We start from the raw sequence: 27,402 nt of genomic DNA, 5'->3' as shown, positions 1-27,402 counted from the left end.
AGGTGATTGGCATTGTCAAAGCTGAAAAACAAGATACCGAGAGAAACCAAAATTGATAGATTCACCTATTCCTTCTCCTTACCCACATGTCTCTGACTTGCCATTGTCCTTTTAGGAGCCCAAGGGGACGTGTGAACACGATGAGTCTTTGTCTGAAATGATCTGAAATTCACTTTTAATGTCATCAGCCCTTTTTCGTATGGGTGCAATCATAGTACTTTTTAGTGAAATGACAGCTCTTCTTCCATCAGCACTGCTTGAGAATACTAGACTTGTGTTGAATTTTGTCAATTGCAATTTATTCAACTCTTTTCTGATCCATTCTTTTTAAAACTCCACAGGTGACCACAGACATGTACCAAGTTTTAACAGTCAACAACTATCAACTAGAATGCCGAGGGGTTGTTAAGGTCAAAGGTAAAGGAGAAATGACCACCTACTTCCTAAACGAAGGCCCCCCACTGGCAAGTTAACAGCAGTGGGCAAGAATGACTCAAGAATGGCTCAGTTTGATTTAAATACAACGAGTTGGCAAAAAAAATCTGCTGCTGCTTAGCAGCGAATCTAATACCAAGGCACAGTTGAGTATTTCATATGATGCCTTCCTAGCAGGAGTGTGTGCAAGAAGTGGGGGAGGGGGGACACAGTTTGGGCTATGTGGCACACCATTCGGAAGTTACCTAGCACTGCTGTGGATTTTTTCTAGGTTGAGTGTAAATGAATTGACCAAAGATTTTTTGCTGAATGGAATTCGAAATGAAGACGTGGATTTGAGATCTTCAGTGAGGCTGCTACACAGGACTTAAGATATTTAAGTATTTATTTGAAGCAACACAATGTTTTTTACTTGGTTGAAGGAAAGTTTGATTCATTGCAACAAAAGGACAAAAAGGAACAGCATTACTCTGGAAAAGCTGTGCAGTCCCATAGTATTTCTGGTCTATGCTGTTAACTCCTTGACGTGTGCCACTGTTCTCTTATTAGCTGTTTGAGTGGACTTTTGAAATTAAAAACACCACCAACGATTGCTCTACAAAAAGGGCCTTTTTTAATGACATCACCAGTAATGGTTTTTTAATGGAAAAGATGCCTTGTTATGTACTCTTGCCATCCCTACCCTTACACAGATAGGAGGTTCCTTCTTTTTACCAGAACTGATATACTGAAAGTGAAAGGTGAGGGGGAAATGATGCTTCAAGCATATTTATTAAATGAGGAGGCCTTCTCACTTCTGTTCAGCATATTTTGGTTTACACATGAAAGACTAGCTGCCAACGTGAAACACATGGAGAAACACAGGGAGATTTCTCTGAAATGTGTAGGGTTGTTGGTTTTGAGGTGCAGTTTTTTGTATTTTTTAATATGGAAGATTATGAGATCTAAGAAATACACCAAAATTCTATATTTTGAACGTTCTGTGTATTAAACAGTTGCCCCAATGGAGCAACAGCAATCTATGTGTAGCTCTGTTGTAGTGAAGTTCACAGAACAGCTGTTTGAAGGAGACGCATATCCAGAACTGAGCACCCAGCAAAGCATCTGTCAACTGTTAGGCAGGACAAGAGCAGGGGCACCTTGACACAATCCTGAATCCCTTATCAGGCAGTCAGCCCTTGACACAGAAGCTGATAGTCACTGTTAGGAAGAAGGGAACGGGCACCCAGGCTGAGTTCAAGCACTTCTGTTTCCCTGTTGGAAGGTTGATCAGGGCTATGGGATGTTTCTGCCCTGCAGCTCTGTTTGTCTTCATGAGTCCAGCAATGGGTGTGAAGTCTTCTGCTGAGCTCACAGTTCTTTGGATCGGACGCCAGGTACATTGGGAGGTGTACATAAGCTATAGAATTGTGTGATATTCTTTTCATTATCTCTGAGTTGCAGACTTGGCAGTTTTCAAATAAATATTGTACAGTCCAGCAAACAAGCTGAAGTAATAATAATAAAGCTCAAGTTTGATTTTTTAAAGAGGAAATAAAGTGAGGAAAACCTACAGTTAGACAGAGATGAAATAGGAAGAATGAGAACAGCTGTGCTCATTCCTAACGTCAGAGGGAGCTGAATGCAACAGGTAAATTGTGTATTCAAAATTCTGAAAGTTATTTGACCAAGGGTATTAGGCCTGAAGCCACTTCGAGTGTGCCTCTGGACAGTAGCATAAGAGGAACCACAATCAAATCAAGAATTTCTTTTTGAAAGAATGTTTACAGTTTATGTAACAACTGTCTGTACAAGTAAGTGCCGCTGAATATTACCTAGAAATTTTACTCTTCTGGATTGATATTGTGGGAGCTGAATTCCATTTGATATATTATGAATTTCAGTTTGAAGACTTTGGCAAGTTTTTTTTCCATAATAAAACATATGTATTGATTGATTCTCTAAAGATATTGATGTGGCCTATCCTGCTGAACAATACTTATTTTTTAAAAAAGAGGGGGACTGTTAATAAATGTATAAGTGAGTTAAATACATTTTCAACTTTTAAAATCAAGGTCCCCTTCATATTTTATTAAAAAGTATAAAAGCATAAAAACCTATATTTTTATATTTCAGTGGGGGAAAACTTTTGATATTGAATTTGGCAATTTCAAAAATGACTCAAACATTTTGACACATACTTTTCCCACTCTTCTCAGGGCAGAATTTCCATTACCTAATGATTACCCAGCACTGGCAATTATGACATTGGAGAGGGGGCGGGGGTTAGTGTCACCTGTGACCAAAAAATAAGGTAAAATCCATGGTCTCAGTGATATGTGTAATATTGCTATTAAACTGTTTCAGACTAGAGTGTCAGTAGCATCCCACTTTCCTTTCACCTCCTCCCTTTCTACTAGGGCACACCCTTGGATAGTATAGTTGCCGGATTCCTAGAAAACTGCCAAGTCTGTCCTCGTACTATATTTTTGAACCTTTTCAAGAAATGCCATTTGATTTGCACAGGTCTTTATTTACACAGTACTGCAGCTTGTTCTTCATCACCTTCCACCCTTCATTCTTACCGTCATTTACCACTTCCAAATTTTAATTAATAGCACAATATAGGATCATTTTGTTTTAGGTTTGCCTCCTGCTTTGAAATGTGCATTCTTAACATTTGAGCAGACCACCTTGCGCAATTGTGTTGTCAATTCAGTTTTCAGTTACCTGTATCTCTCGACTGTGATTGATGACTGTGTCAGGATCATTTCAAGGGGTATGCAGTCTTTTTTCTGGCTCTTGCAAAAGGTGATACAGTTATGATTTCCCATGGAAATTGCAATCTGTTTAAGTAATTTAACAATTATATTAAAACACTGTTTCACTTGTGAATGTTTCTATTTATTCATTAGAGTCTGGTTTGTTTTTTAAAAGCTACAAAAGTAGGAATGTAATTTAATGTTTTGTGGTGGGAGTGGCAATAGAATTTTTTGCATCACAACGGTATGATTCATCAGTTCAGTAAGGGCAGCTCCAGACTTGTGTAACTTGTCCCAACAAATAGTCCTGCTCACGTATGAATTTCTGGATGATATTTTGTGCCTGCTGCATCACAGAAAGAAGAGAATGGACTTTGTACAATGGTTTCTCTTCACTTCTTTGCGACTGGATGAAAAATGGTAAAATATTCAGATGAATACAGCGAAGGTGGTTATTAATCTCAGCCCCTTGGTTCTAAATGAAGGAGCTGATTGGGATATTTCATTTATATGTCAGATTCAACAAAACTGTATTTTAGGGAGAACTTTGGCAGCTGGAAGCAGTAGGCTGTGGTCTAGTCCTACTCAACTAATTGAGCTAGTAGCTGTGTGTGTGTGTGTGTGTGTGCGCGCGCGCGCGCGCACAAGAGCATAGCCATCTGCATTTAAATACAGGTCTGGGTAATTCAGTACAGATGAGCAACATGGAGCAGAATTGGATTTAAGTAGAAGTGCCCGATTCAATCTATGTTACCTGTGCATGTAAAGGAGCCTTCACCCACATATGGATCTCCTTCACTGGAATGGTAAGTCTCTTCTGTTTGAAATTATGGTGCTTGGCTGCATATTGTTAGGATAAAATATTCTGAAATCAACTGGTTATATTTTCCGATCACTGTAACATATTTTCTTCTGTTTTAAGATAATAACACAGGTGCCCAATATCTCTGAAGGTAATCTCTAGATATTGGGAGGGAAGGTTGCTGGCTCAACAGTAAGGGAGAAACTCATCCTGAACTCATATTTAAGTCATCAGTGGGGTCCCTGCATGCTGCTTTTCCTTGTGCTAGTCCCTGTTAAGGTGAGTGGGGAAAGCAGACAGGCAAATTGCCCTTAGTTGTTAATTTTGCAAGCACAGTGGTGGTCTCCAGCACAGATGAGGAACATTTTAGATGTTCCATGCTAGCTAAAGAGTATGGTCATGAGTGCGATTTGCACTTAGAAAGCATGGGAGCCGTTACATAACACAACATTAGGGGGATTGCTAGATATAGATCTTTTCAGTTAGGATAATTAAATCATTTGGCATTGCATAACTCTCAGCATCTTTCCTAGTTCCGCGCCCCGCCTCCCAAATTGGGCTACAATCCAGCACAGTCACTTAATGGGACTTATGATAGATAACACTGTGTTCTGTGATGGGATTCTTTTTTTAATCCTTAAACAAATTCTGCTAGCCCTTGGATTGTGTGCCTGCAAAATGCATCTGTAAGCATATTTTATGTCAGTGCTTCTAGTGACATGTATGAAATCCAAGATGAAGGCTTACTACTTTTTGGAGAAGTCAGAGCCTCAGCAGAGTTGCATGCCCTGAACATCTTCATGCTCAGCCCTTGGCTATGACTCTTTAGAGACATGAAAGTATTTAGGGCAGGCTCCAATTGCCTATAGTGCTAGCTGTATACCCACCACCACACAGTATATATCATTAATGTCCCAGTCTTGAAGTGTTGGCTGTGATAAGCACCTTCATAAAAAAAAATCCACAAAGACCCCCTGTGTAAGTTGCAGTGACCTCACTTCAGAAGTCTTGACCATTTTATAGCTGCTTCTGCATTTATTTATACAGCACTTTTATTCTACAAAGCACTTTACATTTTCATTGAAATGATCAGTATTCCCATTTTGCAGCTAGGAAACTGATGCCCAAAGTCATCATACGCAGCGTCCCATGGCAACCAGAGTGAGTCTTTCCCTCGTTTGGCAGGAGGAGTTCCTTTACTTATATTTTAAATTATCATGAAGGTAAAGAAAACATAACATACAAGAACAGCAACTAGACTAGGGCAACTGGAAGACCCAGTTTAGGACTCTTTGTATGCCTATCATGATAAATGAAGAATTTGTGTGTATCGTTATTAACATTTGGGTCTACAACAAACATACTTGGGCTACTTCACACATTACTTGCATGTGGTTTCAAAATAATGTCTGACCTCCAGATCTAGGGCCTGATCTGCCTCTACCCCCCCCCCCCAATAAGCTTCATCCATTTTGGCAGCAGTGGCAATCTCCCTAGCAATCATTTGATGAGCAGGGAGAGGGTGATTAACCCTTCCTCTGCTGATCTATGTAGATGAGGGAGTTCCTATGTGTGCATGCAATGGTTTTGGGTGGCCACTGTCCAGAGGTTAGTCAAGAATGAAAATTGCTGCTGGGACAAAAACAGTCAGCCACTTCTGGGGTACAGCATCTAATTCGAGGGCAGGGGTGTTCCAAGTCGTGTGGGAGTAAACTGATTGGGTAGTCTCTGCCCACTCAGTATTGTCCTACAAAATAATGCTTTAGAAGTTATTGTAATGCGTAAAGCAGCTTAGGATTCATAGTAAAACTAAGACTAGACAATCATATTGCTTACTGGAAAACTACCACTTTTGTGTAGGTGACATCTTACAATTAAAGACTAGGAGGATCATAAAACGTTAGAGATGTGGTAGGTAGGACAATAGAACTTCAGTCTGGCATTGTCGCTTTCTTGCTAGAATCTCTACAGAAAGTTTTCACACTGAAAGCTTGTGCCTAGATCAGTGGGAGTAGATTGTAGAGTTTATTAAATGCAAGCATAAACATAGAACAGGCTTCTCTTGAATCTTAAGTTTGTCTCTGGGAGAAAAGCTTCCTCATCTCATGACTGACGTGCGTTTAGAATGGCAGTGGATGCTGACAGTACAGATCTCTTGAACCCCAGCTGCTAAAATCCTCACAAACCCTGAACAACTTTTATCTGTACATGAGGAAACTTCTGCAACTACCTTCATTGTGAAGGCATTTTGTTCTCATGGCTGCTACTTAACGTACAGGATGCAATGCAATCCAGCAGGTTTACTTTTCTCATTAAGGTGAGATTAGTAGGGTTGTATCCAGTGATAATCCTCAAAATGAGAGAGGCTCATTGAATCAGCAAAGGTGGCCACCAATGGAATAGGGAAGGAAACAGGGGTCCCCCCCCCAATCTCTCTCCCTGCAGCTAACCCAAAATCTGCTCCAGAGGGTTAGAGGAGGGTGGAAATGAATAACCATCACCCTCCCTCATTGGTCTGCTGATGGCAGGCTATTTTGGTCCACTGTAGGATTCTGTCAGGTTGCTCACCTCTTCTACAATAGATCTGTTGTCCACAACCAGTACTTTTAATTTCCTTTGTTCCCAGAACAGTTTTTCTTAGACAATTAAATTGAAATTAGTAGAAGCTAGGCTCTTTCCTAGATGAGGCTAGTCAACTTCTTTTCATCCTTCAAGCATTAGAGAAAAGCATTAGAGATTGCTATTGGGGCTGCAGAAGAGAGAGGTCACTTTCCAAATTTCTTTCAAAGCAAATTACACAGAAGAAGTTGGGGAGGGGTAGAAACAAAGCAATTCAGAATGAGCACTGCACTAGATGGTAGGCCTTTGGGGCCCAGGAACTAATCCCCATGAACAGATGGTTCTGGGTTAGATTTTAATTAAGGAAAATGCAGACGCACACCATTAAACTTATGTGCATCCAATAATCTCGCATTTAGAAATTCATTCATATTGAACAGTTTGTTAATATGCAACACCATCCTTTTATTTCAGCCTTTTCTACTATCTCACAAAGGCAAACCTGGTGTGGGACTGAAGAAATCACTTGATATGCAGAACAAGCTCCTTGCCATTTTCAAACTTCTGGATGTGGAATTTTCATGCTGCCCCTCCAAACTTCTCACGTTGCCCTTGAGGTACATTCTCCTGCACAGGGTTTTCATTTGTCCCGCAACAGGGTCCTGAACCATTTCCACCTCTTCTTTGAAGAAGAATTTCTCTGTCATTAATGCCCTAGACTATGGGAAGCGTCTGTCTTGCAGAAAAGTGTTTCATTCCTCAGAGGAATACTGCTTGGATCAAGTTTGCCTTGAGACTTGCTGGAGGACAACCATCACACATTGTAATCAGGGGCCTTCCCTTGTGGCTGCCTCAGTCGGATCTGTAACGTTGAAAAAGCGCTCACAGTCACATGAAAAAAGATCTGCCAGAGGTTGCGTAGTTCATAGAGATACATGTTGCATAGGCAGATTAAGCCAAAACTTAGGAAGGATTTGATGTTCCGCCAGCCTGTGCAATACACAAACAGATAGCACTGCAAAGGGGAAAAAAGTCACAAGGATGTAAGTAACCTGTTGCATTTTCTCATATTTCTATAGCAAGCGGCATCCAGCTAATGTGCCAAGAGATTCCTTTCATACCTTTCCACTCAACAAAGGTAAGCAGGGGAGTGCAAATGTTACCTCCACAGTGTGAGCTCCCTTGACAAAAGCTATGGCTTTCAATTTAAAATCTACCATTTGCTGTGGCATTTTAATATCTTATCAAATTACCGTTGCCCAAAATTTGTGCACTCTAGTACGACCCCTACCACAGGTGGAGGTACGATTTCTGAACATCTGTCCCGGCCCCCTGCATCTTGGAGATGCAGTTGAAGTCTACACAAGAGTCTTCTATGAGCCATATGAATCTTGTATAACCCTTTAAAAATAATAATAAATATTTAAAATAAATAAAATACCACAGCAGCTGAAAGTAAGCTGCCTCTTACCAGCTATTTTGATTAAATATTACCTGAAGCAACAAATATCTCCACTAAGAAGATACAATATGCTGTCTCAGGAAAGTTAGCATAATAAGCTTACCTGTTTACTGCATGGCCATAAAATCATTAATGAAAATACAGAAATTTTCAGCAGGCCTGTGCAGAGGGTGTGGGTGGCCAGGTACACTGAGCCTCAGGGTCTTAGCCAGGGGCCTCCACCTGGGACCAGGTGCTTTTTTGTTTGAGTTTATAACTTGATTCTAACATGTCCAGAAATGTCCAGAAAGACTAAACTAGAGTTGCAGTACAGTTCACCCACTACCAACCGAACTCAGAAGGAAACTTTGAAAAAAATCTATTTACACTCATTTAATTTTGGACTCACAAGGTATGATACAACATACCCTAAGTCAGAAAGGAATTACAACTTTTAAGAAATCATTCAGACTTGTAAGAGGAAGATCCTACCTGATATAAACAAGCTGCTGTGCCGAGGAAAAAGGCAATAACATAGCTGAGGTCCTCTCTGTCGTTCTGGGGAAACAATTGGTGTCCTTATTTAGTAACAGAAGTTGCACAACTGGTCCCAGTGTCAGCCAAGCAGCCAGCACTTAGGTCATGATAAATGCAAGGCAGTAAAACACATTTAACTGCATTGCTTAAGTAATAATAGCTAAATGGGTATGTCTACATTCATTTAGCAAAATTCAAGTGAGTATTGCCATCTGTTCACCATCAAATTAATGTTATTCTGCATTTACTGAAATTGGTATCTGAAATATTCCCACTGGACCACTTTTTTTTCAATGTACAACAGCTATCATTGGGGGAAAACTCTTCCTCTCTTTAAATGCAGATCAGCAGAGATCTCATTTTAAGAGGAAATGGAGTACATGGGTGACAAGTGCTAAACTCCTTCCCCCATCCATTTTTTATCTCCCTGCAGCCTGTCCCCACCAATCTTGATTTTTCTCTAGCCAGACTAAGTAGAAACACTTGGAAATAAAAATTCAGGAGACAGACTATGAAGAGGAAAGCTGGTGTAGGGCCTTAGCATCTCTCACAAATGTGCCCCTTTTTCTCTTAAAACAAACAAAATGTCCAGCCCATTTTCAGCAATAGCCACAGATCAACATTTAAAGAGACTGATCTGCTGCCATCACATGCATCCACTAGATGGTGCTCAGCTCCTGCAAAGTAAAAAGTAAACTGGTAATGAAGAAATCCCACAAAGCAGTATTTACACAGATGGCAGCTAAATATTATACGATATACTTTCCTTAAGTTGTAATATCTAACAGTTGTATGAGCAGGAGCTTTGGATCTGGGAGATATGGGTTCCAATGGATTTTGGTTTGTTTCTCACATTACAGAAATCCTGACTTCCCAGAACGTGTGTGCACATAACAAAAGCAATTGTTACACACAAGCAGCACACTATTTCTTAACTGAAATATGAGTTCCTTATGAGAAAATGAAAAGACAACAATGGCTGTTGAAGACCACTTTCAAAAGGAAGAACAATAAAGACTAGAATTGCATTCTTCAATGATAATCGGGAAGGTGTAATTTCTAACTGTAATCTGTGGGCAATTATAGAGTACAAGTCAATATAACTTTATGTTACATGCTTAGTGGAATATTGAAAAATGAAACAAGACCTCAAGGACATCTCATTTGTTATAACCGTTGCATGGGTAGTAATAACATTCATATATTACTTTCGTATTATATTATAATTTAGTATCCTGAGCCAGAAGAGAAATCCAGAATAGTGTGTGCAGTTCAAAATGACTTTTCAAAAGTGTATTTTAAATTTCACTGAAAACATTTACATTTGAATTGAAAGGAAAAAGTGATGCAATTCATCTGAAATGGGACTAGAACTCACACCTGCCAATTTAGCTCAGCTGGTTAGAACATGGAGCTGATAACTCCCATAAGGCCCAGCTGCAAATTCCTGCATTGCAGGGGGTTGGCCTAGAATCCTCTGAGACCCTTCCAACTCTATGATTCTAGGAGCTCCCAATGTGTAGTGCAGTCCTCCAAAACATTTCCCCAGAGTGGAGAACATAGGAAAGAACAGTTTTAACTAGTGCATCCAGAGCTTTAGCTTGGATTGCTGTAAGTGAACAGTAGAACTTCCCAGATCCTTCTCTCATCATCTTTCTATGATCCTCTCAATACAGAGAGTACTTGCAGCAATCCTGTGTTCTAAAGGGATTCACTGAGAGAAGGTACTCCATCATGGATTTCCCTGATGCAAGAGAGCAATTCACTGGCCATGTGGATCAACATCCCCACAGAAAGCTGCTTGTCCCTAAACAACCTGTCACATGATTCAGTGCTATCACACTGAGAGCTTCCTCCACCACCAGCAATGAATGTCATTGACATCCACAGCAGGCAGGCAAACTCACCATGTAAACGGCCCAGAAATGATGGGGTGGTCAGAAACACACCAGGGAAAACCTACTTCTGTTGTAAAGTTTAATAGCTAGACCAACTCAAAGAATCTTATTAAAGTCTACATGTGAAACATTCTGGACTTCTCTACTGGCTCAGCTTCCCTACAAAAAAAAGCTAGTGACACAGGTCTGAAACATGTCAGTAACAGAAAGATATATTGCTCCACCAGCTGAGATGTCAAACAGCTTAGCTCAGAAGGACAAACCCAGCCTGCAGGCCATAGTTGCCAGCCCTCTGTGGGAAAAGAGGGGTTTCTCCTTATCCAAACAATATTCAGAGAGTGATTTAACTCTATCACTTATTGCAAGAGCATTTTAAAAAAAGAAATTGATAGGTAGGCCTTCCAAGACTGGGCTTTTGTTTTTCCCTGCTACAAAGTCATAAACATTGCTACAGTACCTGCAGAAGACTCTCTATGGCATGAAAACCACGAATTAAATTCAAAGCCCCACATAAAAGGCTGAGTAGAAAGGAAACAATCCCTGACAGAGTCACAGGTTCCAGTCGCTGGTGAGGGGCTGGAAGGCAGAGGGGAAAAAACACTTATCAATATTTAAATATGTGTTCCTTAGTATTTAAGCCAAAAATGTTAATGCTATTTTTCAGTGACTTCCTGCTCAAGATTCTGTAACTTAAATGAGAAAATACTCATAAGCTTAAGAGACTCCTTTTTCATTTATTTTAAACTGAGTACTTGCTTAGAGAATAAAACAGCAAGCTGAAGAAGCATAACTCTCAGAGCACATTGGAAAAAATATATTTTGCATGAGCAAAAACTGAAACTCTCCAAGGCCTGGTTAAAAATAGGTTTTGAACGAATGCACTCAAGTTCTTCAGTATTAGGCTTGGATTACAGCACAGCTGTAAATTTCCACAATGTAGAACTAGCTGGTGAAATTAGTCTGCAATTAGCTACTGAGTAGTTAAGTCTCACCCTTGAAATAGGGCTCTCAGAGTTTGCTTTTCTGCTCTACTAATGCATAAATTACAGCTCTTAATGAATGATTTATAGCCGACCCTAAACATGCTTACTCAGAGGTAGGGTCTCAATGGTACTTACTTACTTACTTGCAAGTAAGTAAGTAAGTGCACAGAAGTTGACAGCCTGATCCTTTTCCATATTTTTAAATGACAGCAATGTGGAATATTACCAAAAAAATGAAAAGTAATATACCCATAATTGGTATTCTAGGAGACAATGAATGGGATCCATTCATCTCCTAAAAGTCTTCCAAAAACTATTGTCAGTTTATCCTTCTCCAGCACTTTTAGCCCCTTAATCAGACACTCCTTTGTTTCTCACAAGGAAGTCCAATTGATCCTAATGGACTTCCTCCCAAGTAAATGTACATAGGCTTAGTGCCTTAGTGTATGTGCTAAATGGGGCACTGTGAAGCAGAAGGAGAGGTAGGCTAAATATGATAACTTCTAGCTTCACTGGCAAATCCACAGAGGGGCCCACTGTACAATTCTCTTACAAACTATACTGACGCTAAAAGATGTGGAGGAGGTGGCTGAAAGTAAGCATTTATGCAGACATTCATCGGTGCTACTGGAGAGCCAACGGTACACACAAATGTCTGCCAATTCATAGTGAATGTGTGTACAAGCAGTTACTGTGCTATTCCGCAACAAGTGACAGAAAATGAATATGAAAAAACAGGGCAAAATCCACAGTAGTCTAGGCAACACAGAGAGAGTGACAATGAGGTTACTGAACCATATTTAAATCATTCTGTTTAAATCAGTGAAGTGTAAAGGTGCCAACAATGAAGTTAATGAGCTGGAACATTAATATTGAGAGGGGTGTCATTCCATGTTGTTTGCATTGAACAGCTGCAGCAGAAAAAGGCTCTCCAAAGCAGTTCATAAAGTCAGAGAAAGCACAGCAGCGACAAAGGGAATTTCTCCAGAAGAAGAAAACTAGACTGTGTGAGCATCACTGTTTCCAAACTCTGGAAGGAACACACTAATCTGTGCACAGCTTAGCTGTTGTTTGGAAGAAACATGTTTTTAAAAAAATACAGATTTCTATTCTACATGTATTTTACTCTAAAACAAACATGTCAGAATAAACAGATTATATGAGATAACAATTCCATCAAACCTCAGTGAGTTAAATAGAGACTGGCTTCCTCCCTACATTCATGTCCATCGTTCTAATCCAGAATCACATATTCTAGAGACAAGTGAAATTTTGCAGTGGCTTTTTACTTATAGTCACAAATTCAAGCTTGTTGATTGTTACAAGAGTGGAATAATATGGTGGAGCCATTAGCAAGACCTCAGATTTAGCAAAATGTAAGGATCAAATTAGACATGTCATTTGACCTTGAGGGAAACAATAGGACCTTTCCTCCCACTGCAAACTGAAGGTGCTGTGTTGTGGGTGGGAGAGATTCTAATCAGGAAAGCAGCAGGGGCAAAGGGTTAAAGTAGTCTCTCCATGCCACACTCCTGATCCGGAATAGGCCCATTGCAATGGCCATTTATTTTATTTTAAGACAGGCTAAACAACAAGAATGACATCTAGTTTGGTCCCAAGATTTACAAGACTGGTATAAGCAAATTGCTCCAGTTTTGAACCTTTCAAGCAAAATTATGTTTAAGGAAACAAACTCACCTGTAGATATTTTCCCAGTACCTTTGTATTCTGGAAGAGGTACATGTGGATACCCATTGGCTGAACCCAATTCTGACAAGGAAATTTGATAAGGTGGTCTCAGCCTGATTTCCGTCTGCATGTCAGCAAGGTTTATCTTTGTCGACAGAGACCGTGGGTTGTTATATCTCTGCTTGGTTCTCTGAATGAAATTATCTGTGTAAAATTAAAACAAAACCCCCTTAAGACATATGTTAATAAAATCATCTGAGACCCCATGGCTTTATGGGCAATATAAGTCTCTGAGACACATTTAAATTCATTATTTGGAATTCTTACATCCATTGTGGAAGGTTTTAATATTGTTGCTACTTTATAACTAATATATCATGGGCTAATTAATTTTGCAGCACCAAAAAATTAAGCGCTAGGAATCTAATTATAAATAAACTAATGACTCATGCACTGACAAGCCTGAAAGTAGGGCTAATATAATTAATGAATTGCATTTTGTTTAGCTTTTCATGCAATTCAGAATATATTCTTACAAAATAAAACAAGAGCTTGTTCTGAAAACAAGCCTGTTTTACTTCGACACACATGATATGAGAATTAACAGCACCCATAATGATGAACTTTCTTTCCCAACAAAAGCATATGACTATACATATGTAAGAGCAAAATACATGCTTAAAGGGGAAAGCCCACAGGCTTCTTCATTTTCGACATATTCTTAGGTCATCTGGAATCTAAGAAATTGGGGGATCCCCAGCACAGCACACAGGGGGAAGAGAGTGAGGACTGCTGCATCTGGCAAGCTGAAATGCTTGCATACAGAACATATCTCATACATAACACAACAATGAATTCCACCCTGTGATTCCACCCCCCCCCCCCAAAAAAAATCCTTCCTGATTGTGGCATCACCTCTGGCTCCCTTCCTAGGAAGACCTACCTAAACCCACCACTTCAAAATGTCATTAAACAGCTGAAAGCTCTCTTTTTTTGGTAAAGTGCTGGAAGAAAGGGCTATATATCACAGTAAAGGTTTGTGGCTCAAACAATGGTTATGTTTAGATTTTAACTGCTAATTTTATTGCGTCAGCTGAGTAATAATAAAAAGGCTTTTTGTAAGCCACCTTGAACACTTTGGGGTGGAAAGATATGTTACAATTATATATCTATAAGATCTAAAACAAGTTCATCATTAAAGAAAGGGGTGAATCCTCCTTACCGAACTCAATGAAACAGTATGGTCTAACAGCTGTATTTGTCTTCATCATGTTGTATGTGGTGATGAACTCCTTTTGAAGCTCATCCAGGAAACAGAAGGCCAGGACACTGGGGTAATTTTCAGTGCAGAGCATCATGTAACTCACTCCCAAGGAACTAATAAAACTACAAAACAGAACAAAAACATTTTAAAATGTGTTTAATGTTTCAGAATTAAATTCATGCATCTACAGCTTGACTAGAGGAGCTCTCTGTGCTGTAAGAACAAGAAAAATGGCTCTGAGTGTAATGAAAGCATCAATATTCATGAGAAATTGTAACACTGTTTTCAAGAGGAAAAGGTCCCGGGTGTGTCCCACCACAAGTAAAAAGCAGAAGAGTATGAGGATTTTTCCTCTCTAAAGTGGGAAGAAGGAAACAGATCAAAGAGGGCAGGTGGCCTTCCCCTCTTTAACCTCTGAATGTTTTAATTATTGGTTGTGCATAAAAGGACATCTTCATTCCAAAACCCAAAACGAAAAAGCTCTTCAGAATTATCTTTATGAGCCAGAGAATGAAATCCTGCCCTAGCAATGATGCTTCTTCGTCAGTATTCAGTGATGGCGTTAAAGGAACTCATCAGAAGCTGGAAAACTCCCCAGATCTAATTGAAATTCTGGCATATGCTTACACTCTTTATTTATTAAACATTCTGTTAAAACACTGCATTAGTTCATCATTCCTTGTGCAATTCAAAACAATAATTCTAGGACAATTTTAGGTACATACTGTACATCTGACACTTTAAAAATAATTAGACTGATATACTAAACACCAGAGATTTATCAAGAGTACTAAGGGAAGGTCAGTGCCAGAAATGTACACATCAGATAATAATACGAATTATCTAATTTTGAACTGTGAATATTGATTCTCTTCCCAACTCCATTTGCATCTACTTACAAATAATTCATTCCCCATTTGGTCTAGGACCCACTTAATTATTAAGATCATGAAACAGACACACTGTAACACACACACACAAAGTCATTTCAAATAAACCATTCCAAAGGATGGTTTTGGTACAAGAAAAATGAAGGCAATGAGAAAGGCTTGAAATTTATGTTTTCAGCTTAAAGATACACATGGTTTTATGGCTGCTGTACACTGCTGTAATTTAATCCAGATAAACATAGTCCATCTAGGTGTGCATAAGGCATGCTGGGTTTTTCTATAACCTATTGGAGAAAAAGAAAAAGCACTGCCAACAAACTCATGGTCTTAGACACAAAATATATTGAAGTCTGTAGGAAAATGAAAGAAAAACTATAGGCAGGAGTGACCCAACACTCTCAGCAGGTGAAGTCCCAACTGATATGCTTCAAAAACTAAAGGTAAACAACCAATGAAACAAAATGGCATACAGTGGTACCTCGCAAGACGAATGCCTCGCAAGACGGAAAACTCGCAAGACGAAAGGGTCTTCCGTTTTTCGAGGTGCTTCGCCAGACGAATTTCCCTATGGGCTTGCTTCGCAATAAGAAAGCCCATAGGGAAATCTCCAGGGACCTCTTTTAAAATCCTGGCGGTCGGGAGCAAAGACTTTTGCCCACCGCCGGCCTTCAGAAGAGGTCCTGGACCTCTTCTGAAGGCCGGCAGTGGGCAAAAGTCTTTGCTCCCGACCGCCTGCCTTCCCGGGATAGCGGAGAAGCGCAGCGCGTTTCTCCGCTATCCCGACGGCTTTTGAAGGCAGGCGGGGGGGAGCAAAGACTTTTGCCCACTGCCGGCCTTCAGAAGAGGTCCTGGACCTCTTCTGAAGGCCGGCGGGGGGCGAAAGTCTTTGCTCCCCCCCGCCTGCCTTCCCGGGACAGCGGAGACTTCTCCGCTGTCCCGGGCGATCTTAAAATGCTGGCGGGCGGCAGCGAAGGCTTCGCTGCCGCCCGCCAGCATTTTTTTAAAATCGCCCCGGGACAGCGGAGGCTTCGCTGCCGCCCGCCAGCATTTTAAAATCCCCGCCGGGACAGCGGGTTTTTAAAATGCTGGCGGGCGGCAGCAAAGCCCTCCTGTCCCCGGAGCTTGCAGGGCGGGAGGTGGGGAGAAGGACTTTTCTTCCCACCGCCAGCCTTCAGAACAGCCTTCTGTCCCCGGACCTGGTCTGAAGGCGGTTTCCATAGGAACGCATTGATTGATTTTCAATGCATTCCTATGGGAAACCGTGCTTCGCAAGACAAAAAACTCGCAAGAAGAAAAAACTCGCGCAACGAATTAATTTCGTCTTGCGAGGTACCACTGTAATGTGCTATGACATCACACTACTGCTCCCACCATGTGTTCACAGCATATTTTGCCCCATTAGATTCATTTCATAAACACTTCAAAGGAAAAGCATCTCTGTTTCCAGAAGGGTAGTCCAAGGCTTGGCTGCCTATGATATACTAGGGTTTCTGTCAGGCCACTATATCAAGATAATCACTTGATTTGCCTTCTGATTAGTCTGCCGTTATATGCCTTATATATCCACCCACATGGTTCAGCCTGGACACTGAGATCCAGCACCGAGGGCCTTCTGGCAGTTCTCTCACTGCAAGAAGTGAAGCAACAGGGAACTAGGCAGAGGGCCTTCTCGGTATTGGCTCCCACCCTGTGAAATGCCCTCCCACCAGATGTCAAGAAGATGAGTAATTATATATCTTTTAGGAGACATCTGCAGGCAGCTCTTTTCCTGTGTTTTTATATGTGCTGGAAGCCACCCAGAGGGGCTGGGACAACCCAGTAAGATAGGCGGGATGCAAATTATTGTTATTGTTATTATTATTATTAAGCAATACTGAAACAATATTTATTTTACTGTATTTATAACAATTAAAATTTCATTACAATTAAAAACTGGGGAGCATTGAAGAGCTATATAAAACAGATTCTCCTCTCCCCACAAAAATGGGGATCTGAACAGACAAATTTAAAATAACTAGAAGACTGGCAGAAGAAAAATGTCTTAACCTCTTGTTTTAAAGATATCAGAGATGGGGCCAGTCTAACCTTTTTTGGGAGGGAGTTCCACAGTTGAGATGCTGCCACCAAAAAGGCCCTGGCTCATGGCAGTGGAATGCAAAACAGGATCTCTGAGGATTACTACAATTTATGTGCGTACATATATGAGGAATGAAGCAGTTGTACAAATGCCTTCATGTTTAAGATTTATGAAAATACATCATCATTTAAAGCTAACCTAGTTCCCCCCCAAAGCAAATAGTTGTTTCACTCCCTATTATAGCAGCCAACAGTTGTATGTGAAACAAGATAAAAACAAGATAAAATCCCAAATAAAACTTACTTTAGGTTATACAGTCCTGCATGAAGTGTGCATCTGTCAGGAAGGTGAGAAAGTCTCTTTGCAATAGTTTTGAAGTATTTTTGGCACTCCTGCACACCAACGTTTTGCTCATAATCAGTAGAAGCAGATAGAGGGAGTCCATCTCTCACACGGACCACCGAGGCAGACAGGATCATGGACATTGCCAGCAGGCACAAGGAAAATCTGAAACAGAACATACATATAGAGTTTGATTTACCTTTGCTTTCATTCACTACATTTCCAGTAAGTGCATCTCGGGGTTCTAGTAAAATCCTGGTTCAACCCCTGAGAATATCCCATCTGAAACTCTGGAGTGCCACAACCAGACAGTGTACTGTACACAAAAGTGAGCTAGTTAGATCTGACTTCCTATGCACCTAATTCTATTTCTTATATTCATATGGCATTTAGCAAACCATCACAAAAGTAATTCTGTCACCACAACTGGGGGAAGAAGAGCAGTCACAATTTGTTCCAACCACAAAACTGAATCACCACTGAAATATATATAAGTGGGCCCTGCAACAAAATGTTGTAAAGTGTTTCTGTACAATATTCCAGCCAGCCATAGCCTCATCCAGGCTGCTCTATTCTGTTTCACCCACTTTTCCATTCACGCACTCAATGAGTGACCACTAAGCATACTCAGCCTTAACTGAACTGTTTTGTGGAGACCAAATGGTCCCTAAGATTTTTTTGCTAACTTTGGGGTTCTCTTGAACATGCTGGTGCCTCCCCTCCTGTTTCACAGTGTCCTGGCTTTGGCTGTCATCCTGCTTGCATTCATTTATAACTCCTGCAACAAATATTGCAGTGTGGAGTGCTCTTGTTCAGAGTTCTAGCCAGCCAATCAATCATGGCCTATTCCAGAACAGTCCTTTCCATTTCCCCTCCACACTAGTTTGCATTCCCCACCTCCAGCAGTCAACCAGCATTGCATGGTACACCGAGATGACTTAGCCTTCCTCCTTTAAACACAGAGCCTGTCAATAGCTTCCTCTTTTGCTTTTGGGGGCTACGTAAGTTGGAGAATGAGTTTGCTCTTAGCATATGGGATTTGCTCCTAGCTGGATATTATTCCTAGCTGTGAGATATATGATACTTCATAATATGTGGAAAACAGGAAGAGCTTATTAAAACATTCATAATGCAGAAGGTATCTCTAGTAATAACTCATAGCAGGCGTTTAAAATGCCTACTAGGCAGTCTTTTTGTAAAATATCCCAAACTGTAATTAAGAAACACTCAAGTTTCTCTTTAAAGTACTCATAAAACTAGGAGAGCATTTTGAAACTTACCAAACAGAATGCTTTTGGTATCTACAGACTCCCACAACTCCACTTGGATTATCACAGTTTGTGAATTGTCACCCGGCCTTGGCTGGGGAGGGCGGGGTATAAATTATTATTATTATTATTATTATTATTATTATTATTATTATTATTATCATCATCTGTACTGCTTCCCAGCTCCAGGGTTGCATGCTGTTCCCTAAAGATGCTGCAAGTACATTAAAGCAGCAGCACTCGAGTATACTCAACCGCATGTACATTTCTCTTTTCCCTTGGGAAAGGCCAGTGGGTGGAAGAGGGATGTCAGCTGGAAAGAAGGTGGCAGGAGAATGATAGGCAGAGAGTAGGCAACTAAATTTTTTGACATAGCTGCCAAGCCAGCCCAAAATTGTAGATCAGATGCAAATATGTCACTTATTCACTGAATACCATAGTCTGCCTGCCCAATTTCTTATGCATAGCGGTACGGCCCTAAGAATGAATAGTAGCAAGTTACTTTTAAATGTCATTAATGGAACAAAGCCACGTTTAGCTCAAACCACAGCTCACGAAACCACTTTTAACAATGGTTAATGCCAAGCCAGTTTGCAACCATGGTTAGAAACATATTTGCAAATTGCAGTTTGATACAGTACAGATGTAACATGGGTTAGCTTTGAAAATGAAAGGGAGAGGAAAATTCACATCCAAGAGGAGAAAGTTGTGTCTGAACCTGTGGGGCATGCATGAATTTTTAACCATTATGAATGATTAAGAAGCATTATGAATGCGCCAGCCAAAGTGTTTAACACAAAGCTATTTTTGTCAGCTTTTTTAAAGAAAACAATGGTTGCGCATGGAGACAGATGCAACTGGAAGTACCAGTGTATCCGTTCCTCGAAAACAAACTAAAGAAAATACTCACAACACTAAACAGGTTCACACAATCCATGCTTGCCAAAAACATGGCAAGTCAAAAGTTTACACAGCCAAACAGACGTCTACAAAAATGACAAATCCATACTAACGCAAAAAATAAAAGACAAACTAGGGGAAACTAGGTGTCCCCTAGTTTGTATACCCTGGCTGACCCAACACCAACTGCACACCTTCTTAAATAACCCAGCAGTCAAAGGACTCTGAACACCTTCGATAAACTTCTAACAACAGAGGGACACAGAAAGGGAATGGAATCCACAATATACAAATTACTACTCAAGACCCTACAAAATTGTGTTCAAAACTCTGTTTAAACTATGGTCTAAACCACCCTTTAAGTCCATCTCAACCAAAAGAAGAGAACTGACTTTGAAACTAATTTATAGATGGTACCTAACAACTCAGGATGCAAGTGGCGCCGTGGGTTAAACCACAGAGCCTAGGGCTTGCTGATCAGAGGGTCGGCTTTTCGAATCCCCGTGACAGGGTGAGCTCCTGTTGCTCGGTCCCAGCTCCTGCCCACCTAGCAGTTCGAAAGCACAAAGTACAAGTAGATAAATAGGTACCGCTCCGGCGGGAAGGTAAACGGCGTTTCCGTGCGCTGCTCTGGTTCGCCAGAAGTGGCTTAGTCATGCTGCCCACATGACCTGGAAGCTGTACACTGGCTCCCTCGGCCAATAAAGCGAGATGAGCACTTCAACCCCAGAGTCGTCCGCGACTGGACCTAATGGTCCTTTACCTTTACCTTTAACACCTCAGAAGCTGGCGCTGATACACCCAGCAACCTCACCTAACTGCTGGAGAGGCTGCACCACTACAGGCACATACCTCTGAAAACAGAGAGGTTGTATGTACCCTTGTTAACCATGAAAATCCTTTAATAAAAACAATTTTTAAAAGGCAATGTAATGGTGTGTTCTGTAAGACACTAGAACTAGACTAGTTTTGTTCATGAGGCTAAAATAGTTTAACTGCACATCTGTCAGTTTAAATGGCCTGTAATTCACAAATGCAACATGTGTTCCAACAGTTCACTTGCAAGATTGCATACTGTATAAACAAATTTCCTACAGTAAAAAAGTCCATGAGTTCAGTCTTAATACTATTCTACCTAGAAAGAGATTTTTCCTCCTATCCTTATCCAAATTTCCATAAACCAAAATTAACCTTACATGAGAAAACAAAGTATAATTCTGGTGACCTTATTATATAATGCAATTTCTGTTATTTTGAAACAACTCTGCAACGTATAAAGCTAGTACAGAATCTCCTTTTCTCTCAGTAGGTTTTTGTATTTTAGGACCAGAGATACAAAACAAAAAAAATCCCAAATACTAGAGAACTGGAGGAGGTTAGAGCTTCACAGGACTAGATCTATTTTACAAAATCTTCCCTAAATCCTGGATAAACAGCATTCATTTCCTTTGAACTCCTATTTATGCAAAGGCAAATTAGTCACTCTTCCAAAAGATAAGCTTCCCTAAAACCAGCAAGCTGTTTTCCATGCATTACCAGATGATAGTAGCACAAAGCTGTATTTAGCTACAGCCCTATCTCATATCATTAGTCAAAGGGGTTCTAAGTGAAACCGTGTTCATACCTCATTGCATGATATAAAATGTGCTTGTGGATTAAATTCGCCTGTGAGCTGCTCCTCTATTATGTATATCATTTGAGAATGCTATTATCCTGTTATCTCCATCCTTACATCTTGCACTTTTAGAAATACTCTGGTTGCTTCCAGATGAACTGTTTATTGAGCATTTATCCTTATTAATATGCACAAAGATTGTGGGGAGGTTAGAAGATGTTGACTACTTACCGAGCATTCATTTTTATTAATATACGGGGAAGTTACATGACATCAAGCAATCATCATTCCCTACTTTCTGGTGCATGCAATCACTTTCCTTATTGTGAAATGTCTGATTTGGGGGAAAGAGTGGGTTTGTCATGCAAGAGTCCTCATCAACTTGAATTGCATAACTTGGATTTGCCAGTGTGTGAAATAATAGCAACAGTTTAAAAAGCTCCCTCTGAGACAGACTACCATATGCACTGCTACTCATCCCCGTTTTTTTCTGTGGGGAAGACAGCTCCACTCAAGAGAGTGAGGACATCTTCGCAGGCTGCAGCACTCCATATTTGCTTTGGAGCACCACTCCTCAATCACTTGGTCAGTTTCCTTGGCATTACACCTCCAAATGTATGGCTAAATTGGCCTCTGCTCAGGGATAAACTATGCAATGTTAAATGTGTGTCTGACTTAAACTCCTCTTAAAATGCACTAACTATCCACTTGGGAGGGAACTGAAAATCACTGGGATCACAGCAGATGTGGAGCATTCTCCAGATGTGCTCTCTGCATTAAGGGAAAGCTCCCAAAGTGCCGATGGGAACTTTACAGGTTTTCACGAAATTATTTCCATTGTAACTGCAAGGCAGAAAATGGGTAAAGTCTCCCTCCACATCTCCTCCATCCCAATATTTATCAGCCATCCATACAGCTGCTAATAGCATTTTTAAAAAATCTGTATGTTAAAGGCAAAGACTGCCATATCTAGTTTGCCCCTCAGAAAATGTAACATGCACAGCAAAGTGTTGAAGAAGCATTGCAAGTTGGTTCAGAGTAAGGGTGGCTTACATATCGGGACAGAAGAGGGTCCGGAAATATATATATATAAATGAGTGATGGGAGACCCTAAAAGTTAAGCTGTCAGTAATCTTACAGAAATATATTTGGGTGAAAATATTTAGTACTCAGACAATTTCAATAGATTACTATCACAGTGTTGTCTAACACTCTAATGGTAGCGAAATAAGTTCAAAGCAAGATGAAAGAAAGGTGGGTTTTGCAGACTGTTGGGGGACATGTGTGTAAGAACAAACAATATACTTAAACTCATATTTCTCCAAACCAAAAATTAAGTTTAATAACACATTGTGTTCAGTGGGGGCCTACTCCCTAGTGAGTGGGTTTAGGATTATGCCTAAAGGTTTTCTGAAACAACTATTCCTGAAAGAAAAGGGCACTGTTACAGCTATACTTTTATTTGCAACATACTGTACTGGAAAACTAAGGAGACAATTTCTTTTTCTATCTCTGAAAGAATGGTATAGAAAATTATGGGGCAAAGAAATCATGAATAAAATTACATAATATATTTTTGTGTTAGAGAAGAGAAACAAAATTGATGTGTTTGGAGAAGAATGGAAATGGCTTAGAAACTGCTGGAATGCTGAACGAAGTATTATTAAGCAAAATCCTTTTCCTTATTATAAGGTTTCTCCTTTAGTGTCCTTATGTTTATGTTTTAATGATTTTTTTCCTATTTAAATTTGAATGGGTATGAATACATCCTTTTAAAAACTTTTGGCTTTCTCAGAAACATAATAAATAAAGTAATGGGCTGCATGACAAATGCTTTTAAAATAATACTGTGGATAGGCAGCCTGTATTATGGTACATAGTGATACACAGAAGGCAGTAAATCATGTGCCAATACTGGCAGATATTACAGTTGTCTGGCTAACATTTTATTATGTTGTTCTTCATAAGCCCACATAGGCAAGTATAATGGCTGAAATCTATTATTTAATAATGTGTTCAATTGTGTTGACTGGCAGTCCTTTCAGCAACCTAAAAGGGGCTTGCATTAACAACAGACTGTTACTTTATTTTTCATTATTTACAATAAAATAGGCTTGTAATCAGCCACTTGCCTGTTTGCCTCAACTAAGGGCTGACTCTAAGGTCCCAGCTGAATCTCCATTGCTTTGAAGCTATAACCACAAATGCAGCTGCCATAGCTCTGAACCATATTTTCACTAGGCTATGCTCACGTTTCCAGTCTCAATACCTGTATCTTGAAAGGTGGAAGACAGCCCCATACTTTAAGGCAGTGTTTCCCAACCGGTGTTCCGCGGCACAGGAGTGTGCCGTGAGACATCGGCGGGTGTGCCGCGAGATGCCTGGAGGGAGGCGGGCGAGTCGGCGGCGAGAGGCGGGGCGGCGGCGGCGAGGAGAGGCCGCGCCTCCTGCTGCTGCCTGGCGCTCCTCCTCGCAGCCGGCAGCGCTGCCTGGGCGCCTCCGCGCGACTCTGCCTCGCTGGGTTTGGTCTCCCAGCAGAGACGGGTCACACGCGCCCCTCCCTCCCTCCCTCAGCCTGCGCGGAGGGAGAGCCAGAGAGAGGCATCGCTCCTGCGCGCCGGGAGAGGGAGCAGCCGGAGCGATGCCCCTTGAAATCTTCGCCCTGCCTTCTTCTGGAGCGACGGAGAGCCTCTTAAAACTCGTCCGTCCGCTTCTCTCCCTGCCAAGAGGCGTCCAGCAAGCCGGCTTTGCCAGCGGAGCCAGCCTTGGAACAGACCCATCCGTCAAGCGGGGATTGTGCGTCCTCCTGGACAGAGTGTAAGCAACCGGGTTTAATTTGGGTTACGCGGAACTCCAGCGCTCAGGGCGGGAGTTTAGGAAATCCAATCGGGTGGCGCCGCTCTTCCTTGGGACCCCATGGGGAAACACTGGGGACCTACTTCTAAGCAAACGGGTCTACACGTCTCTCTGCCCCCCCCCTTTAACCTTTAGCTTCAAAGCCAGAGCAAACCGAGGCTAAATCCGTATTTACATAGGATAGCTTTCGTGCGTCCCTCCCGGCGTGACGCTGCGCGCTGACGTCACGGGGCGGGGCTTTAATGGTGGTGTGCCGCGAGATTTTTTTTCAGTAAACAGGTGTGCCGTTGCCCAAAAAAGTTTGGGAAACACTGCTTTAAGGCAAGGATAGGGAACCTGTAACTTACTATCCAGATGTTGCTGGACTAGAACTACAGTTGTCCCTGACTGGCTGAGGCTCATGGGAGCTGGTATCCAACAGGATATGGAGGGCTATAGGTTCCCTATCTATGAGCAACACCAAAGCTAAGATCATATGCACACTTACCTATGAGCAAGTCCCACCTAGAAGTCAGTCATTGTATTGCCAATACAAGTTGAAGCCTGGATATCTGAAGGAGCATTTGCTTCCATATAGACCTACTTGTTTGTTAAGATCATCAAAGGAGGCTCTCCTAATGGTGTCACCACTGGCTGTGGCACAGAATGCGGCAACCTAAGCAAGGGCCTTTCTTGTGGCTGTATCCGTTCCACAGAACTCCCTCTGCCCTGAAATATGCTTGGTGCAGATTGTGTTGGATTTCAACACCTGCTTCAGATTTAGCTCTTTATCTCAACCTTTGCTGACTATTATTATTATTATTTCATTTTAATAACTGCTTGCTATGTAAGGACTTCCTAAGCAACTTGCAAAATTTTAAGAGCATAAACATAAAGCAGAGCATAAAATAAGGAAAAGTAACAATACATAACAATTAAAGAACCCTATATTCCATAAATCAGACCCAGCTTGAAATTGTATTTATTGCTGGCTGAAGTGGGTATAATTTTATAATGGTTTTAATATGTATTTTATCCTATTGTATTTTGTGAACCGCTCTGGTTTTACTTAGCTGAAGACCAATATATAAATAGCTTTAAATAATCTAACCAACTCATTCTTTGGGACTTCCTTCTAAGTACATATACATAGGATTGCACTTAAAATCAAACTACATTTAGCAATCCCACTGACAGTCAATAAATATTTCAGAAGGGTCAAATGAAAAGGTTATTCTAGGATAAGATAACAATGAATCTCATGTAAACCACTGAAGGAGGAAAAATTATTTCACTTTAACACCATTTTTACACTGCGGTACCATTTATTTGCAAGATCTTGTAAGAAATAGTGTGATCTATCCTTGATGGAACAACTTCCTCTTAGAGGAATACACTTGTAGCTTTTTGAGTTTACACTATGGAATAATGTTACCATATGAAGAGAGTTGCATAAATGTAACCTTGGGGATACACAGCTCAGAGTAACATATGGCCAAATCAGTAATTACCACAGTATTATTACATTCATTAAGCAATAAAAACATGCTCAAGAAGCTGAGGCCTAACCCACAGTGGTAAGGAAGACCTTCCTGGCACGTACTCCCTCAGGATGTGGTGGACTCTCCTTCATTTCAGGTTTTTCAACAGAGGCTGGATGGCCATCCATTAGGGATTCTTTAGCTGCAATTCCTGCATTGCAGGGGGTTGGACTAAATGACCCTTGGGATACCATCTAACTCTGCAGTTCTATAATTCTATGATTCTACTATACCTTTGGGACACGCGTGGCGCTGTGGTCTAAACCACAGAGCCTAGGGCTTGCCAATCAGAAGGACGGCAGTTCGAATCCCCGCTCCTGTTGCTCGGACCCTGCTCCTGCCAACCTAGCAGTTTGAAAGCACATCAAAGTGCAAGTAGATAAATAGGTACCACTCCGGCCCAAAGGTAAACGGTGTTTCCGTGCGCTGCTTTGGTTCGCCAGAAGCGGCTTAGTCATGCTGGCCACATGATCCGGAAGCTGTACGCTGTCTCCCTCGGCCAATAAAGTGAGATGAGCGCCACAACCCCAGAGTTGGTCACAACTGGACCTAATGGTCAGGGGTCCCTTTACCTTTACTAACCACTTAATAACTTTCCACAGCCATACCGACAACAATTGCCCTAAAACGTCACAGCATTTCCTCCCCAGTATTGTATTAGGGAAAGCTGAGGGAAGGATTCTCTCACCCCCTTTTATTTCAATAAATCATAAAGCAACAAACAAATAGTCTCATTAAATCCCCCACTAGTAGCACCCTGCATGGAAGGGCAAGGGATGAAAACTAAAGGGCACCCTTGTTTTCCACAACTACCAAGAGGCCTTGCACTCAGAAATGCAGTTTTTAGTGGTAGGCCTAAAATCCTAAATATATATCCCTCATTATGCAAGAGCACTTCGTTCTCCAAATCCTCCCCAATACGCCTTTTGCCAAAACGTAGAGGGGGATATGCGAATCGCAAACACACACCCAGCTACATTAGCTCAGGTATTTAAGGGCAGAGTCACTCCTCCCCCCCCCCCCCGCCTTGCCTTCTGGCACAGTTACAGTGCCTTGAATTGCTGCATGGCGGGCAAAACATCCAACAGCTGCAGCGTTTCCCTCCCACCCCTAGAGAGAAAACTTCCCCTGGTGAACTTCCACCTGGTCAAGGGGCTCTTGAGGCACAGAAACGCCACAAGGGAAGACGAAGCAGCAGCAACTGGAGGCTGCAGACGTCCCCTCCCAGGTCTCGAGGACCGTGCCAAAGGGCGCAGCTGTGGGGACGTCCCTGGGGAGGGAGCCCTATGCCTGCTCCCTCCTCCACAGGAAGGGCGCACCTTCGCCCAGGCCCACAAAGACAGGGCCCGCGCTCCTACGGGCAAGCTGGCTCAGTTGCTAGGCAACCACTCGGGGCTGCAGCGAGCGCGCGGAGAGGGAATCGGAATTACCTTGCTTAATCGACCCGGCAGCATCCGTAGCCGGACCGCGGCTCCACAGCCTCGCGCATAGCGTTCTTGGGCGTCTTGACACGTCACACTCAACAGCGCTCGCTTGTAGAATGCGACGTCACATGACGCCGCGTAAAAGTCGCCATTGCTCTGCG

At 41.5% G+C, this 27,402-nt stretch overlaps 2 protein-coding genes and 1 long non-coding RNA gene across 8 annotated transcripts in view; 2 read left to right on the top strand and 1 right to left on the bottom strand.

Annotated features, from left to right (window-relative positions):
* The window catches only part of ADCY5 (adenylate cyclase 5), a 182,300-nt gene extending 178,991 nt beyond the window's left edge, over positions 1 to 3,309 (top strand). For all 4 annotated transcript variants that reach the window (XM_077934935.1, XM_028743359.2, XM_028743350.2 and 1 more), the window contains one exon: positions 342 to 3,309. In XM_077934935.1, coding sequence (XP_077791061.1) covers positions 342 to 473 — 132 coding nt within the window. In that variant the 3' untranslated portion in view covers positions 474 to 3,309. The remainder of the gene's footprint in view (positions 1 to 341) is intronic.
* Positions 3,310 to 3,901: 592 nt separating this feature from the next.
* Positions 3,902 to 9,548, top strand: LOC114603916 (uncharacterized). The gene is made up of 5 exons (XR_003708183.2): positions 3,902 to 3,982; positions 5,088 to 5,139; positions 7,012 to 7,154; positions 7,617 to 7,675; positions 9,376 to 9,548. It is a non-coding gene; the product is annotated as an uncharacterized LOC114603916 (long non-coding RNA).
* Positions 4,958 to 27,386, bottom strand: SEC22A (SEC22 homolog A, vesicle trafficking protein). 3 transcript variants are annotated; one of them, XM_028743373.2, is made up of 7 exons: positions 27,248 to 27,386; positions 17,620 to 17,823; positions 14,308 to 14,471; positions 13,095 to 13,289; positions 10,871 to 10,989; positions 8,471 to 8,536; positions 4,958 to 7,552 (listed from the first exon to the last, which is right to left on the bottom strand). In XM_028743373.2, exons 2-7 carry the CDS (start codon positions 17,799 to 17,801, stop codon positions 7,352 to 7,354), a joined length of 927 nt encoding a protein of 308 aa, XP_028599206.2. In that variant the 5' UTR covers positions 17,802 to 17,823; positions 27,248 to 27,386; the 3' UTR covers positions 4,958 to 7,351. The 3 variants fall into 3 exon arrangements, with proteins under 3 accessions (XP_028599206.2, XP_028599222.2, XP_028599216.2); XM_028743389.2 differs by having other exon boundaries at positions 4,958 to 7,399; XM_028743383.2 differs by lacking the exon at positions 27,248 to 27,386 and adding an exon at positions 26,961 to 27,078.
* Positions 27,387 to 27,402: the final 16 nt, after the last annotated feature.

This window comes from Podarcis muralis, chromosome 1 (genome assembly GCF_964188315.1).
Source record: "Podarcis muralis chromosome 1, rPodMur119.hap1.1, whole genome shotgun sequence".
In the NCBI taxonomy this organism is placed as follows: domain Eukaryota; kingdom Metazoa; phylum Chordata; class Lepidosauria; order Squamata; family Lacertidae; genus Podarcis; species Podarcis muralis.
The sequence above is the reverse complement of the archived record's forward strand: the minus strand, read 5'-3'. Positions and strand labels throughout refer to the sequence as shown.